This window comes from Drosophila albomicans, chromosome 3 (assembly GCF_009650485.2).
Source record: "Drosophila albomicans strain 15112-1751.03 chromosome 3, ASM965048v2, whole genome shotgun sequence".
NCBI lineage: Eukaryota > Metazoa > Arthropoda > Insecta > Diptera > Drosophilidae > Drosophila > Drosophila albomicans.
In genome coordinates, this window is record NC_047629.2 from 22,866,809 (window position 1) to 22,880,934 (window position 14,126).

At 38.3% G+C, this 14,126-nt stretch overlaps 1 protein-coding gene across 1 annotated transcript; it reads right to left on the reverse strand.

Annotated features, from left to right (window-relative positions):
- Positions 1 to 3,727: 3,727 nt before the first annotated feature.
- Positions 3,728 to 10,948, reverse strand: LOC117571594 (homeobox protein orthopedia). Its single transcript, XM_034253810.2, has 5 exons — positions 10,437 to 10,948; positions 7,447 to 7,756; positions 7,167 to 7,296; positions 4,609 to 4,696; positions 3,728 to 4,483 (listed from the first exon to the last, which is right to left on the reverse strand). Exons 1-5 carry the CDS (start codon positions 10,579 to 10,581, stop codon positions 3,921 to 3,923), a joined length of 1,236 nt encoding a protein of 411 aa, XP_034109701.1. The 5' UTR covers positions 10,582 to 10,948; the 3' UTR covers positions 3,728 to 3,920.
- Positions 10,949 to 14,126: the final 3,178 nt, after the last annotated feature.

Genomic DNA, 14,126 nt, shown 5'->3' on the forward strand with positions numbered 1-14,126 from the left:
GATACACAGATACAGATACAGATACACATTTTTCTGCTGTCGTCGTCAACAGTTGTGCTCGTTATGTAAAGCGAAATGCTGGCAGTCTTTCAAGTGACCTGCCTCCCCTCATTATGTTGGCCCCCCCGCGCTTTGAGTTGTTTTGCGTAACTGTTACTGTTGCCATTTTAATGCGCTCGAGCTCAAGTGTCGAGCCCAAAATTGATTTTCATTTCATTGTTCGCGGAACTCGTGAAGAGGTTCATAAAACTGCAAGCAAAATGGCAATGTGCTTGATTATATTTGAGATACACACACACACACATCTGAGATACATTTACAAGGTGAGCTCAATGCAATACTCTCTCACACACACACAAACACACACACTCGCACATTGGCAGCGCACTCGACACTCAATTTCATAGAGCCACAAAATACGAAACTCAAAAGGCCACTTGATAAATTTCATATATTTATAGCCCGCAGAGTGGCGCTGCATTTGCACACTGAATGAAATTCCTAGCACACACAACCTTACACACACACACACACATACACAAGGACATTCGGCAGGGGGGCTTCTATGGCTCAGCCCAATCACTTCCCCTCTGCAACCCCCCCGGAGCCCATGCAGCTTGGCCAAACACTTGCACAAATAAAAGATCTACTTCAACTTATTGAATTTTCGTCAATAGAAACAAGATAAAAATTGGATGGCTTACAACGGCAGATGAATGCTCTTGAAGACTGGATTAAAAATTACACATATAAGATGAAATATATAGAAATTATATATTTAAGATAAAACAATGATTATAATAAGTACATTTCAAAATACAATAATCTTTCAATAATACACACATAGTAATTGTAAAAAAGGTCCTAAAATGCAAAAAATAGTTTGAAAATTTTTTGTTAAAAAGTTAAAAAACATTATTAAAGAAAGCCCGTCAACAAGAAAACTTAAAAAATAAATAAAAGATTTTTCTCAAAGTCAAGGTTTTAAAATGTGTAAAATAATAGAACCTTGCAAATATTTTGTTAAAATTTAAAAATATTATTATTATCATTATAAAATGAAACTTTTAAACATATTTTTTGGTTTATAATGAAAAGGTCTTATTAAATAATACTTTCTTCTACCTAAAAATAAGTAGTTTTTCATATTGTATTACTTTGCATTATATTAATTTGTTTAAATGTAAAATTCACGCTCACTTTTAACATATTGTTTTTATTATTTCATATTTCATTTATATCTTATCCTTTATTTCCTTTGGTTTAATAAACAATAAAATAATAAAAAGAACGTTAAGATTATATCAACTTCAGATTATATCACTCGAAATTTATGAAATTTAAGTTTCCAATATAAATTTTGAAATCGTAGATCTTAATTTTCCTGAAATTGTATCCGTCTTCTATAATTGCTTTTAACAAAACTACAATTGAGTTCTGTTTCTAATGTACAGCTAATAAAATCTGAAATCTGTAAGATACGATAAATCTATTCCACATCTCAGTTGTTAACATGATATATAAAATAATATTGGGACCCGTTTTGGAGAAGTGCAAATGGCGGTGCAGATTGGATGTCTTTTGCTGCCCACCCGTGAGATGCTTTTGCATATGAGTTTTATGAAAGCTTCTTTGACAACGCTGACGCTGGGCCTCCTTTATGCAAAGCGAGCGATTGCCAGGACGAAGGCGATACGGGGACGAGTATGAGTGTGTGTGTATGGTATGTATTTGCTGGTGCTCGACTTGCAGTTACAACAAATCCGTTAAGTCGCGCATTTGTACATTTTGATGACATAATGATGATGGTAATGATGTTGATGATGTTAATATATGGTCGCAGTCGTCGTATTTGCGCAAGGAATTCAATTTTGACCCACGAACTGTGGAGCGAACTGTTAAGTGTAATCAAATTGTTACCCTGGCCAGGAGCCAGGGACAGAAGCCAGGAGTTTTATTAAATTTAAGGCCGTTGCACACACAAAGCGATGTCCTGTGGCGCAAAAGGAATTATTAAAAAGTAATTATGGCACAAATTACGAGATATCAATACAGCATTTAGCTCTGCATGCGGCCAGGCACAGGACACACAAAGAAGCACGGCGGATCCTGGCAATGTGATGCGATACTATGAACGAACGGAGCTAACATGCAGTTCAGTTCAGCGAGGTCCTTTTTGCACCACCATCGTTTGTTCGTTCACTCGCTCGGCACTTGAAAATTGTGCAAAATCCTTTAGCTTACATCCTTCATAGCTGCTGTTTCCTCTGCTGTCTGCGGCACACACAATGCGATTCCTTCGACTCGTCTTCTTCACTCTCAGTTTGTATGTGTATGTGTGTTTGTGTGTGTTGCATGTTGTGCAACATTTCCATTTTCTGCCTTGCAATTCTGATATAATATCAAGATTATTATTCGATTTGAACTTCCCTCTCTCCTACTTCTCTCTGCCTCATTCAAAGAGGCATTGAGGCGCATTCCCCTTCGGGATTCTTTTTGAGCCACTTCACCTTCACTTTGATGCCCAAGATCATTCCCATTGACTCGCCGTGCATCCCAAAAAGGTCGACAGCTTCCATACAATTCAGTCAGCTCTCAAGTGCTGCCTAGATTACGAGTTACTTTTCATCAATTGTTAATTTCTCGCTTCAATTGTAATTACACTCGTATTCTGCTGAACAAAGCAACTCGACAATGAATATGTTGATCCTAGACGCAATTAACTGCTTCCAAACTGTCTTTTATTACATTTATATTATGAACGTAACAATGTTTTTTATCGGTACTGCTACTATCATATCATTTCGCACGTTTATATTCATTGTAAAAGGCTTAGGGCAATAAATTTATTAATATGAGATGATATGTTGGGAACCTTATTTAATCTGCTTCTAATACAGTTCAGCAGTATTATAATAATATTCAATTACATATTTTTATCTTTTTACTTTCAATATATTTAATTCTGTTTCTTATTCACTGCTAACCGAACCAAACTATTCTTTATTATTATTATTATTTATTAAATTAATTAATTAATTTATTATTATTTTCCATATATTTGAATCTGTGTCCTTCTACGGTATGTTCTTCCAAATATGTTATGTGACCCGAAGCGAGAGTCGCAATTAAAGTAATTTATGTATATATACATTTTTTAATAAGCAGATTTTAAATATTTTCACCCTAATTGATGTTAAACTGTGAAATATTTATTCTTTATATACTCTAACAGATATTTGATTAATTGTACTATATCTTAATTGAAAATGTTTTCATATCTCTACATCTCAAAATTCAGTTAATCATTAATATGATACAAAATTCAATGTTTGCAAATACAAATATTCTGCAAACTTTTCATTCATTAATTGTTTCAAATATTTTTCTTTTTTTCCAAACAAAGTTAAAAATCATTCACTCTCTTTTTGTATTATTTTAATCTTTAATCTTTTAGCATAGATCGTAGGAAATAACAATTTCAATGCCAACTCCTCTAAAATTGTCTCTTATCCCAACAAAATCTACTGCTCACATTATCTATTATTTTAATTATCAATCATGAGATATATAAATATCAATATCAACTTTACTAATGTTTTTCCATTTAATTTCCAATCATTAGAAATATAAATATCAATATCAACTCTACTAATGTTTTCCCATTTTCCCAACAAATTAAAATTCACTTGGTTTCTTCTTGTATTAATTTATTTCTTAGCTTAGATCATAGTTCATTTACAGCATTGTTACAATTCTAATTAATTATAGGTTATTAATTAAATGTCACTTATTTGCAATGTGTGTGTGTGTGTGTCTACTACTACTGCAGCTGCACTCTAAATACGCTATATAGACAATCGGTTTCCTTGTCCATTGTATCACCACATTGTGTCCACTCGATGGACACTCTCCGGGATTCAGTCTTCGCTCTTGGTCACCACCGAGACGGGCGTGGAGGCGTTGCTGCTGCCGCCGGCAGCGCTGCGCGGCGATTGCGCTGCCGTCGAGGTGAGCGACAAGTCGCCAGAGATCAGCGTTGTGGCCGAACTGTGCGGCGTCGAGTGCAGCGGATGCGGCGCCAACGAGTTGGGACTCTCCCGCGGACTGCTGTTGCTGCAGGGCGGGCTCACTTGAGCAGACGAAGCGGGATGCAGCGAGAGATTCTGTGGATAACCCGCCGAGGCAGCTGCCGCAGCAGCCACCGCTGCCGCTGAGCCACAACCGCTGGCAGCAGCGGCGGCGGCAGCGGCGCCAGCGCCAAAGATGCCATTCAAATTGCTGAGTCCCATGTACTGGGAGAGCAGCGTATGGAAGTTGGGCAACTTGTAGTGCGGTGGCATCAGCTGCTGGGGCAACAGGCCGGGATTGAAGTGTTGATGCAACGCAAAGTGCGGTGGCCAAAACTCGGCGGGAAGCGCTGCCGGATGGCCCGGAAGTGCGTGTGGCGGCAGTGGAATGCCCAGCGGAAACTCTGGCAGACCTGCGAAAGGGAATAATCATTGATTGAATTAGTATTGCGAGTGAATGAAGTGTGAGTGCAATTGAATTATGTGGCACACGTAATTTGAGTAATTGACAATTGGCAAATGGCAAAGCGAAACTCACCTTGATCGGGCAGCAGGTATCCAGCCTTGTCCTGATTCATAAACTTCTCACGTTTACGCCATTTGGCGCGTCTATTCTGGAACCAGACCTGCAATAAAGAAGAAAACGAGTTAGAGTTTGAGTTAGAGTTTCACTTTTGCGAGTTGCGTATGCAAAATGGACAAGCTTCTAATTGCCTCAGCCCTCAAGTTTGATCAACTTGCAGTCGGAGTTGGAGTTGGAGACAGAGGCAGAGACGTTGCCGGAGTCGAAGAGAGAAAACACAATGGCATCCAATCGGAAGTGTGCAACTCTGATTTGCAGACGATGCGAACGATTTGTGTTGGGGTGTCTTATGCACTTTTTCGTCACTTGACGCTCAGAGGGTTGGCAACGACATGGACCATGGCAACTGGGCGTGGGCCCAAAGCACTTCCGTCCGTGTTGCCTCGACCGGAACATTTGTCACAAGCCATTGTGGCCCAAGTGGCTTGTGTGTCTCTTCTTCGCATATTAAGAAAATTAATTGTTTGTAAATTGAAATCACTCAACGACGACGACAACGACGATGATGTCGATTCTGTGCAGCAGACATACGCAAATAGAGTTGTGCAATTATAGACACCCTGTTTCGGCCCGCCTCCCCCTCGCTTCCGCCCACACACACAGTCTGCAGAGAGCATCCAATGTTGCAACAACAATGCGTGCAGCAGTGCGAGTAGTAAATTAGCAACGATTTCCTTGCTATAATTGCTGCCAATTATTATCCTATGTCTCTGCCACACACACACACACCCACTCTCCTCCCGTCTCTCAGAACTTTCCTCTTCGCTCTGCTACTGCAACCCTTGTGATTTGGTAAGCTTTTTAATTGTTAGCAGCGCAATTATATTGCGGCTTTGGCCAACAACTTAAACCTGGCCCGGAACGCAAAAGTTGAATTTGCGGATATCCGTACACCATTTTATCACACATGTGCGATCAACATCTATGCAACATGCCACAATCTAGAAGAACTAAATATTCTCTAGAAATTTAATATCAGAAAAGTGTATCAAAATCCAATCTAATGTTAACGTTGTTAAAAGCAAACGATGTTACTCTTCTTTTAAAGGTCAGTCAAAAATAGTTGTCACGTCTTTTTAAGAAAGATATTTACCTGCTTTTAAAAAAAAATAATAAAATCAATTATAGTAAGTTTTAAGAAGTTTAAAATACCATTTAAAATGCTCTGAATCTGTTAATAAAATATGACATGAAAAAACTATATTATATTTTAAGCTCACACATTTTATGCCAATATATGTAAGCTGAATATATTTTAAAACCATTTTTCAATTTAATACGAAATATTATCAGATTTCTCTGTTGCTCATTTCGTTAAAGAACTCGCGAGAAAAGCGCTTGAAATATTTTCCAAACTGATTTGTTACGCGAAATGAGCTTAAAAAATATTTCGAATGGCATAAAAAAAAACGTTTTTGAGTTGAATTCTGCGTTGGGGACGTTGTCCAAAAGTGATGTTTTGATTGCGTTGGGCCCCAATGCAAATCCCAAAATAATTGCACGTTCATCCAACCCCTTTTTTTGCCGCGACGGATACAAAAAAGTATCTGATAGATACGTAAGTGTAAAGCGAGAGAAAAAAACGAATTGAAAACGGGGGAAAAACAACACTCTAAATCTGTTACTATTGAAGTAGTCTGAGAGTATGGCATATAACGTATGTGAATCAATGACCAATTACGCTTAATCTGCCAACGGATACAGAGAACCGTGAAACGGGCAATTTGCAGGGGACGCAAAGGGCGAAGGATACATGAAGCAGGACGAGTCCCGTAATCCCTCAGTGAGTGCAAGCGCTTAGGTCAAGTTGTTTTACATTTTGTTGTTGTCATTCATCATTGTATCTAGATATATGGCCCGTATTTGTATCTGAATTGGTATCTGTCAACAATCGAACAACTCAAGTGCTTGAAAGCATTTCAACTGAAATCGAATTGTGCAAGGCGAAGAAGAAGAGGAAGAAGAAGCAGGATCGAAGCGATGCCCAATTACATGTGTAGCCGTGTGTTAAGCACGTTGCCTGCCGCGTGCACCACCCAAAGCCACTTTAATTGTTTACCCAGCAAGTAGAGTTAATAAAAATACCAACACCAAACGTTAAGCGAGTATTATCAGCTCTCTTACTCTCCCCTTACCATTCCCATCCCTTTTCGATTTAATCATTTGGAAAATCACAATATCTAATGTCCTTTTGCCACCCTTAAAGGCACAACAACCCCCAACTAAACTGCGACCCAAGTGTTTAAAAGACTATTTACAAATTAAGTCCTCTGATTGTTCGTGATTTTGCATACTGCATTCGCTACCAAAACAGAACATAAGTTGGCCAATTATAAAATGCATATCTAGTTGTTATTCGACAGCTTTCTAAGCTGCTTAAATTGCCCCGCTCACCTGCCTAATCCTTATTTAATTGTATAATAATCGTTATATTGCCAACTCCAATAAAAAACACACATATTTCTACAACTCTCAGTATCTCAGTAATATTCGAAATGGTGTGGGGAAATTACCTGCACGCGTGCTTCACTCAGATCCAGCCGCATGGCCAGATCCTCCCTTGTGAACACATCGGGATATTGTGTCTTCTCGAATGCGCGCTCCAATTGATGCAATTGAAATGTTGTAAAAGTTGTGCGCGATCTGCAAATAGTCAAACAATATGTCGAGGGTAAGATTGTGTTTGCTATTTACGATTTTTTTTGTTAAGTGCCCCTAAACAATGGGGTAATACGATTGTTATCTGCTAAGCGGATTGCCTAACAAATACTCTTTATCGAGTCGTCGACTTACCTACGAACTTTACGCGGCCTCTCCATATCACCCAGATCATGTCCATTATTGAGACTCGACGACAGCTCATCATCGTTGTCGACATCAAGGCCGCCATCCGTATTCGTGGGGGAATCTTCACGCTTGGTCACCAGTTGTTGTTGTTGCTGCTGCTGCTGCTGTTGTTGCTGCAATTGTTGCTGGTGCTGAAGTTGATGTTGCTGCTGCTGCTGCTGTTGGTGTTGGTGCTGATGTTGCAGCAAACTGCTGTTGCCGCCGTGCAGGTGATGAATGTGATGCGAGTGCGTGATGAGCACCTCATTGGGAGTATCTAAAAAATGGAATTTAAATTTATTATTTCATTATTATTATCATTATTATAAGATTAAGAGTAGATCATATAAAAATATTTACATTTTACAAAATTTCTTCTATTTCTTATTCAGATTTTGATTTAGTTAAAACAGTTCAGAATAAATCAAAATCTAAAAATGAAAATGAAACATTTTTTTGGAAGAAATGCAATTAAAAAAAAGTGATATTACTATTTCAAAATGTTGTATAATAATGCATTTAACAAAGTTATTATTAAATTTTATTATTTTTAATAAAGTTCAAAATATTGTAAAACAAAATGTAATAATTTTGTTAAAAATATAATAAAATTGTTGAAGAAAATTTTAATGAAATAACGAAAAAGTTCAACTCTATAATTACTAATTTGAAGTAAGTTTTTACATTGATTTTACTTGATGTATTTAGAAATGAATAATAAATGGAAAATCTTGAACATTTACTCCATTCATATAACATATAATTGAATACCTAATTGAATTTATTCAAATACTAAATTTCATTTATTGTTTCTTATTCTACTCAGAATTTTGAGTCTGTCTCAAACTGTAACAAAAAAGTTCCTTTTAATTCACTTCAAGTGCTTCAAAGTTTTGCCAAATCGGAACAGCAAAATAAAAGTAAGAAATCGAATCAAATCGAATAAAATAAAATGAATCGAATCGAAAGTTGCGCTAAAAGTGTTTCGGCAGCTGCGAAAAACCAAATCCATTCAATTGTAACTGAAGTAGTAATATCCTGATTGAATGCCATCTAACCCCCATTTTAAACGTTTTAAGCTCTCAAGTGTTCGCTTCTTATGTGTGTGTGCATGTGTGTGTCTTTGTGTGTATGTGTAAGTGCCACGCAATTTGATTTGGCAATCAATAACAAATAATTATAAGCAGCGAAATTGTTAACTTTAACTTTTTGAGTTGCTTTTTAAGCTACAGTTGCGAAAGTATTTCAACAACCCTTTCAGCTACCCCCAACGAAAAAAAGGACTTTAGCTCGTTCACACGCCCTTTGCACGTATGTGTAGACGTTTAAATGTGTGTGTGTGTTCGAGTCTAGCAACGTTTTTGTAGAAGAAACATGTAATCAAATTTTAATGAACCTCAAATTAATAATATTCTGAATGATGTGACACGACAATGAGCTTGCCACACAGCGGGATATCAACAGCAGCAGCAGCAGCAGCAGCCGGAGCAGCAGCAGCGTCTGCGATCCTGGATCCTGTTGTTATCCTTATCGTTTTGGGTATTTGCTGCGATTATGCGATTTTCGTAACATTTCAGCCGCTTGTTGTGGCGAAAAAGGTAATTTCGAAGGCATCAAATTACGCGCTGGTTTCGCAGGACGAACAGGATACGATTGAGCATGAAATTGCGCGCTTGTGCACTTCATTCGATCCCGCTTGCTGGCGATGTCCTGCGGTGCGCACGTTGTCACAATTTGTTACAGCAACATTTGGGTGCTCTCCGCTTCATGAATGTCAGTCTCAATCTAATTATGGGTCTAATGATGCCAAGCGTCTCATTACTGAATTCGCAGCTGAATCTGAATCCGATTTCGATTTTCAACTGCCTGACTAGCACCTCCTCCTGATATCATGATATGTTTTGATTTGCTTTACTTGCTTTTCATTTCTCCTTCTTTTTTTATTGTAACTACTTCTCTTCTCTGGTGAGAGCACTGGGTGGGCATAATGGACGCGTTTCACGCAGCGGGCCATCGACTATCGGCCACGCCCACAACATGATGCCCAACACAACGCAACGCCCCATTGCGCCATGAGTAGAGATGATGTTGACGATGATGATGACAGCAGCAGCAGGAGAAGGAGGAAGAGGAGGACCAGTTTTTGTAGCTAGTACTCCAAAAACTATGGCCATGTTTTCCCGTGCTCATTTGCATACGACGAAGACGGCACTTCACATGCCACATGCCGCATGCCACCAACTTGTTAAAACTGTCCCTTTGATGTGGTTTGACAATAGCTCAGCTTTACCTCAATTTAAGTGATATGACTACGTGCTCTCTATGTTATTTTAAATGCTGCGCTTCATTGAACTTAACTTTTTGAATGGTAAGCTTTTTATTGATGGGAACTTAATTTGCAAATCTGTCAGATTTAAAGTCGCTTTCTATACAATTTATTTGAATTTATTTATCGAGACTGGCTTGAGGACTTTATATAGATAAATCAGGTAATCAAATTACCTGATAATAACCCACATAAAGAATAAAGATTTATCTATTAATAATTAAAGCAAAACGAAAAAATGTTTATAAGATTGTAGAAATAAGACAATAATAATGAATACTTATACTTTTAACAAAATAAATTGAGTAGTCTGATAAGTAATTATATATAATATATGTAAGTTCAATTATTTAATTGCAATCTTTACTGATTAACTGATTACAATCAAAAATTAAAAGAAAAAGTTACTTCTTCTCAGTTTTATAGAATTGGAATTTAATGTTATTTGCATTTCCTAAGAATATTTGAGTTGTTTTTGAAATCGTTCAAAATTATTATTATAAATTGCGACTAATTTCTTCAACTAGTATTGAACGATCGCCGTCGGCAATTGTCTAGCAGTTTTATATGGTTTTAAGCTACTAACTAATATACTAATATACCAACAATCTTACGCTGATACCAAACTTACCGCTGCGTTTTGATTGATGCTGATTGCCGAGGATCTGATCGATGCTGTAGACGGCGCGGGGTCGCGACACGGGACTCTCTTGAACTGGACGCATGGCTGGTGGCATTATTGGATGTGGTGTTGTTGTCGTTGTGCTCATCATCATTTGCAACTCACTCTTGGACACTCTCGACTCACGTCACTCGACAAAGCAATCACAACAAGTTGGCTGTAAGTACTTCTTGTATTGCTTAGACCGTTCGCTATAAGTTCGCGAGGTGCATGACACGTTGGCACTTCTAATTAAAACTTTGGGAGGCAGACAAGAGTTGCTTTAAGAACTTTTCGCACAGTTATTAATTCACCGATTGTTGTGAACTGCCAATGAATACACTCGAAAAACGGCAACGCGCACGCACAAAATGTTTAATTTGGGCAAATTTCGATTTGAGTTCTACGGCGATTCGACTACGGTTAATTACACTGCGATGGCAAGAACGTAAGAGAAGTGATTGACACGTACGCTCGTTGCGATCAACAACCACCGACTGAGCTCGGTAACTGCTCAGCATGGGCATTAAATACGTCGGAGAGGCGTTTTTCAGCTGGCGGCAAGTGAAATGGGCGAGGCGAGGCACACAGCACACAGTACAAAGCGTTGCCTCAGTATCCTTGCCGTGCACTCTCGCATCCTGCCATCGACTTTGCTATCTCGCTTGCGCAGGGTAGTTGCCCATTGCCATTGGGTTGCTTGTGGTGTATCTCCTCGCTCTCTCTCTCTCTCTCTGTGTGTGTCTGTTTGTTTGGCTGAGCACAGGTAGTCTCTCTCTCTCTGTCTATAGCTCACTCTCTCTTTCTCGGTCACACACTCTCTTTCTCTCTATCTATTTTATTCCCCCGCTTGCTCTGCTCCTCCATCTACTTTAGCTGGACAACTATGTTTGCTGATTAATTTTATTTATTTCATAAATTTCACTCATTAAAACTGAGCTCGTTCCTCGTTGCTTTTAGCCACCCTTCTCGCTCTATCTCTTGCTTGCTTTCCCTTTCTCTCTCACACACATACACTCTCACTTTGTTCTCAGTTGACGCACGCATCAACAAATCACAAAACAGTTTTAGCTCCTACCTGGTCCTTTTTGGTCGGCCATTTATAACGCATTTATGATTTCCGCTTTTTTATGCCCTCTCCCAGCATCATCATCATCGGCTACCTTTTGGCCCGCAAATTTTATGATCTGCTCGGTTCAAGAATTGAGCCCAGAATTTCATTGAACAATCCGAATGTTCAATGAGCAATCCCCTTTACTTAGAGCCATCCACAGCGGGTTTACCTACCACGCGGATTCATTGATTAAACGGATCTGTCTCGCGGATTGCAGCCGCCGTCGACGTAGAGCCGAGTTTCCTAATCTAGCGGATTGGCGAATCCAGAAGAAACAAGTTTTTCTAGATAAACAAAACTTGTTAATAAGACACCTGTTTATCGGAAGAAATACAAGAATCTTATAAAATTAAACCATTTAAATTAGAAACATATACAAATTTTAAGAAAAAACTACGATAATAAAGAATATAATTTTAATTTTCTTTTTTATATAAAACTAAAAGTGAAATGAAATGAGAACCCTGAAATTATTTTGCACTGGCCTTCAGCTAATAAAGAATGAGAAATATATTTTAGCAATATACCATTTTATTTCAATAAATGTTAACTAAAAAGTGGAAAATTAATTAATGGCAGCTTAAGAAATTAACAAAAAAAAAAATAGATTAAGACAATAAAGGGAATTATAATGAAATGTTTTAAATAACAAATTAATAATAAAATAAATATATAAAAATAAAGTAAATTATTATTATTATAGTTATTAAATATTGCATGTGTGTTGTTAAGACAACAACTTTACAACAAATAATCGAAATATAAATATATTTTTCCAATAAAACAAACTTTGGCATTAAAAATGTAAGATAATATAATAGATACCCACATTTAAGATACTAGCTTAAAAAATATAAATATTTGAACATATCATAAAGTTAAAGAAAAATATTGACTACATATCCAAATCCAAGTATCATATTTAGATATTAGATAAATATATTTTTAATCAATAAACTTTGAAATATGTATTTGAAGAATAATATTCAAAAAGTTAAATGGTTATAGCAGTACAAAATTCATCGATAATTTAAAATTCAAAAATACAAGTAATTTATTTTTAGTAGATATTTTTATCATTTTCGGTATGAACATGAGTATTATCAAAATTTCGAATTTAAAATAAAAATATTGCTAAAAATGTTTTTAATCTTGGTTCAAAGTAAGAAAATCTTAGGCTAGTCTATGGTAAGCAGCCTCAGCCTCTGCTCTCGCCTCGGCACCCACTGGGATTGCACTGAGCCTGGCTTAGAGAGAGAGAATCTTTGACCCTGCCTAGGAAGCTGCGTGCTTATGCAATATTAACAGACTATCAGCAACGAAAACACTGTGCACAGGTTGCATAATAACAAAGAACAACAAGAGGCAACGAAGTGGCATATTTATAGTAAAGATTTGACATTCCAGAAAACGCACAATGGATGAATATTTGCAGCGCTTTTGTTACACTGCTAAGGAGGGAACGCCGGCTACAAGACGCGATCTGCATGGCGGTCTGCTTAATTTGTTGAAACTTGCACAATTCCTTTGTGAGCTGCACCCAAACAAAGCTGAAAAGATGACAGCAGGACAATGCAAGCGGCACCTCGCAGGACACCTCGCGCGGCCAAACAAAGCGGGACTTTCCCGGGAACTGTGAACAAGTAGCGCTCACAGCGTTGACCAAACTCATTAAGATGCCAGATGGGTGACGCCACACGTCACTGCATGACATTCAGGACACTCGCAACGACAATGCGAGCTTAGGCCGTGTGCGTGATTAGCATAGAACCGAGGCGCTTAATCATATTTTCATAGGACGCGATTTCATTCAGAAATCCGATTGCGCGTTCGTTTAATTTAGAGCTGGCCAGAGCGAGAAAGATCCTTGCAGGACTTAGTTGCAGGCCCTGCGAGCGCCTACCTGTACCAGGACCCTCACTTGGATCAAGCCTAATCTTCAATCGAAGTAAAACGTATATTTTTATGCCGCATCATGCGACGCACTTAGAAGCAGAGAGCAAAAGAGATTCCATTATGCTTGATGCAATCGACGATAACAAGAAGCTGATCAATTTGTCTGCTAATTGAACTGTTAACTGGGCCAAGATCTACTTGCAACATGGCAGCAGCACTTCACTTGCCACAGACTGACTGATGATGATGCCACTTCAGGCCATGACAACCCGAAAGCCATTTAGCGCAAGTGTGAAATGACAAATTGAATCAAAGTCAAACTCAAACTCATTGAAGGCTGCACTTCAATGTAATTTCTAAATTAGCACATCAATGTGCAGTGTCTCCCTCCCCTCCATTTTCTGTGCTCCCCCCTTTAAATGAACCCTAACCTCGCAACAATCTCAATCAAAGTTCGCTCTTTGCACATGCGCAATTCAACTGCGTTTTCATTGGCTGCCGTCGGTTTGTTGTGCACACACACTTGGCCAGCATTGAGGTCATTATCGTGTTTGGCCCCCCTTCTAACCCCCACCGACTTCATCCCCCTCCCTATCTCTCTGCGTGTAAACACATTGTGGCAATTCTCTCTGGTGCCATGGCTGTGTTCA

Bases quoted from the DNA above. Each gene is read 5' to 3' on its own strand.
- LOC117571594 (XM_034253810.2), bottom strand. From the start codon at position 10,581: ATGATGATGAGCACAACGACAACAACACCACATCCAATAATGCCACCA. The intron at 4,697-7,166 runs GTAATTTCCCCA...TCTTTATTGCAG, and splicing joins TGAGTGAAGCACGCGTGCAG to GTCTGGTTCCAGAATAGACG. The intron at 4,484-4,608 runs GTGAGTTTCGCT...TCCCTTTCGCAG, and splicing joins ATACCTGCTGCCCGATCAAG to GTCTGCCAGAGTTTCCGCTG.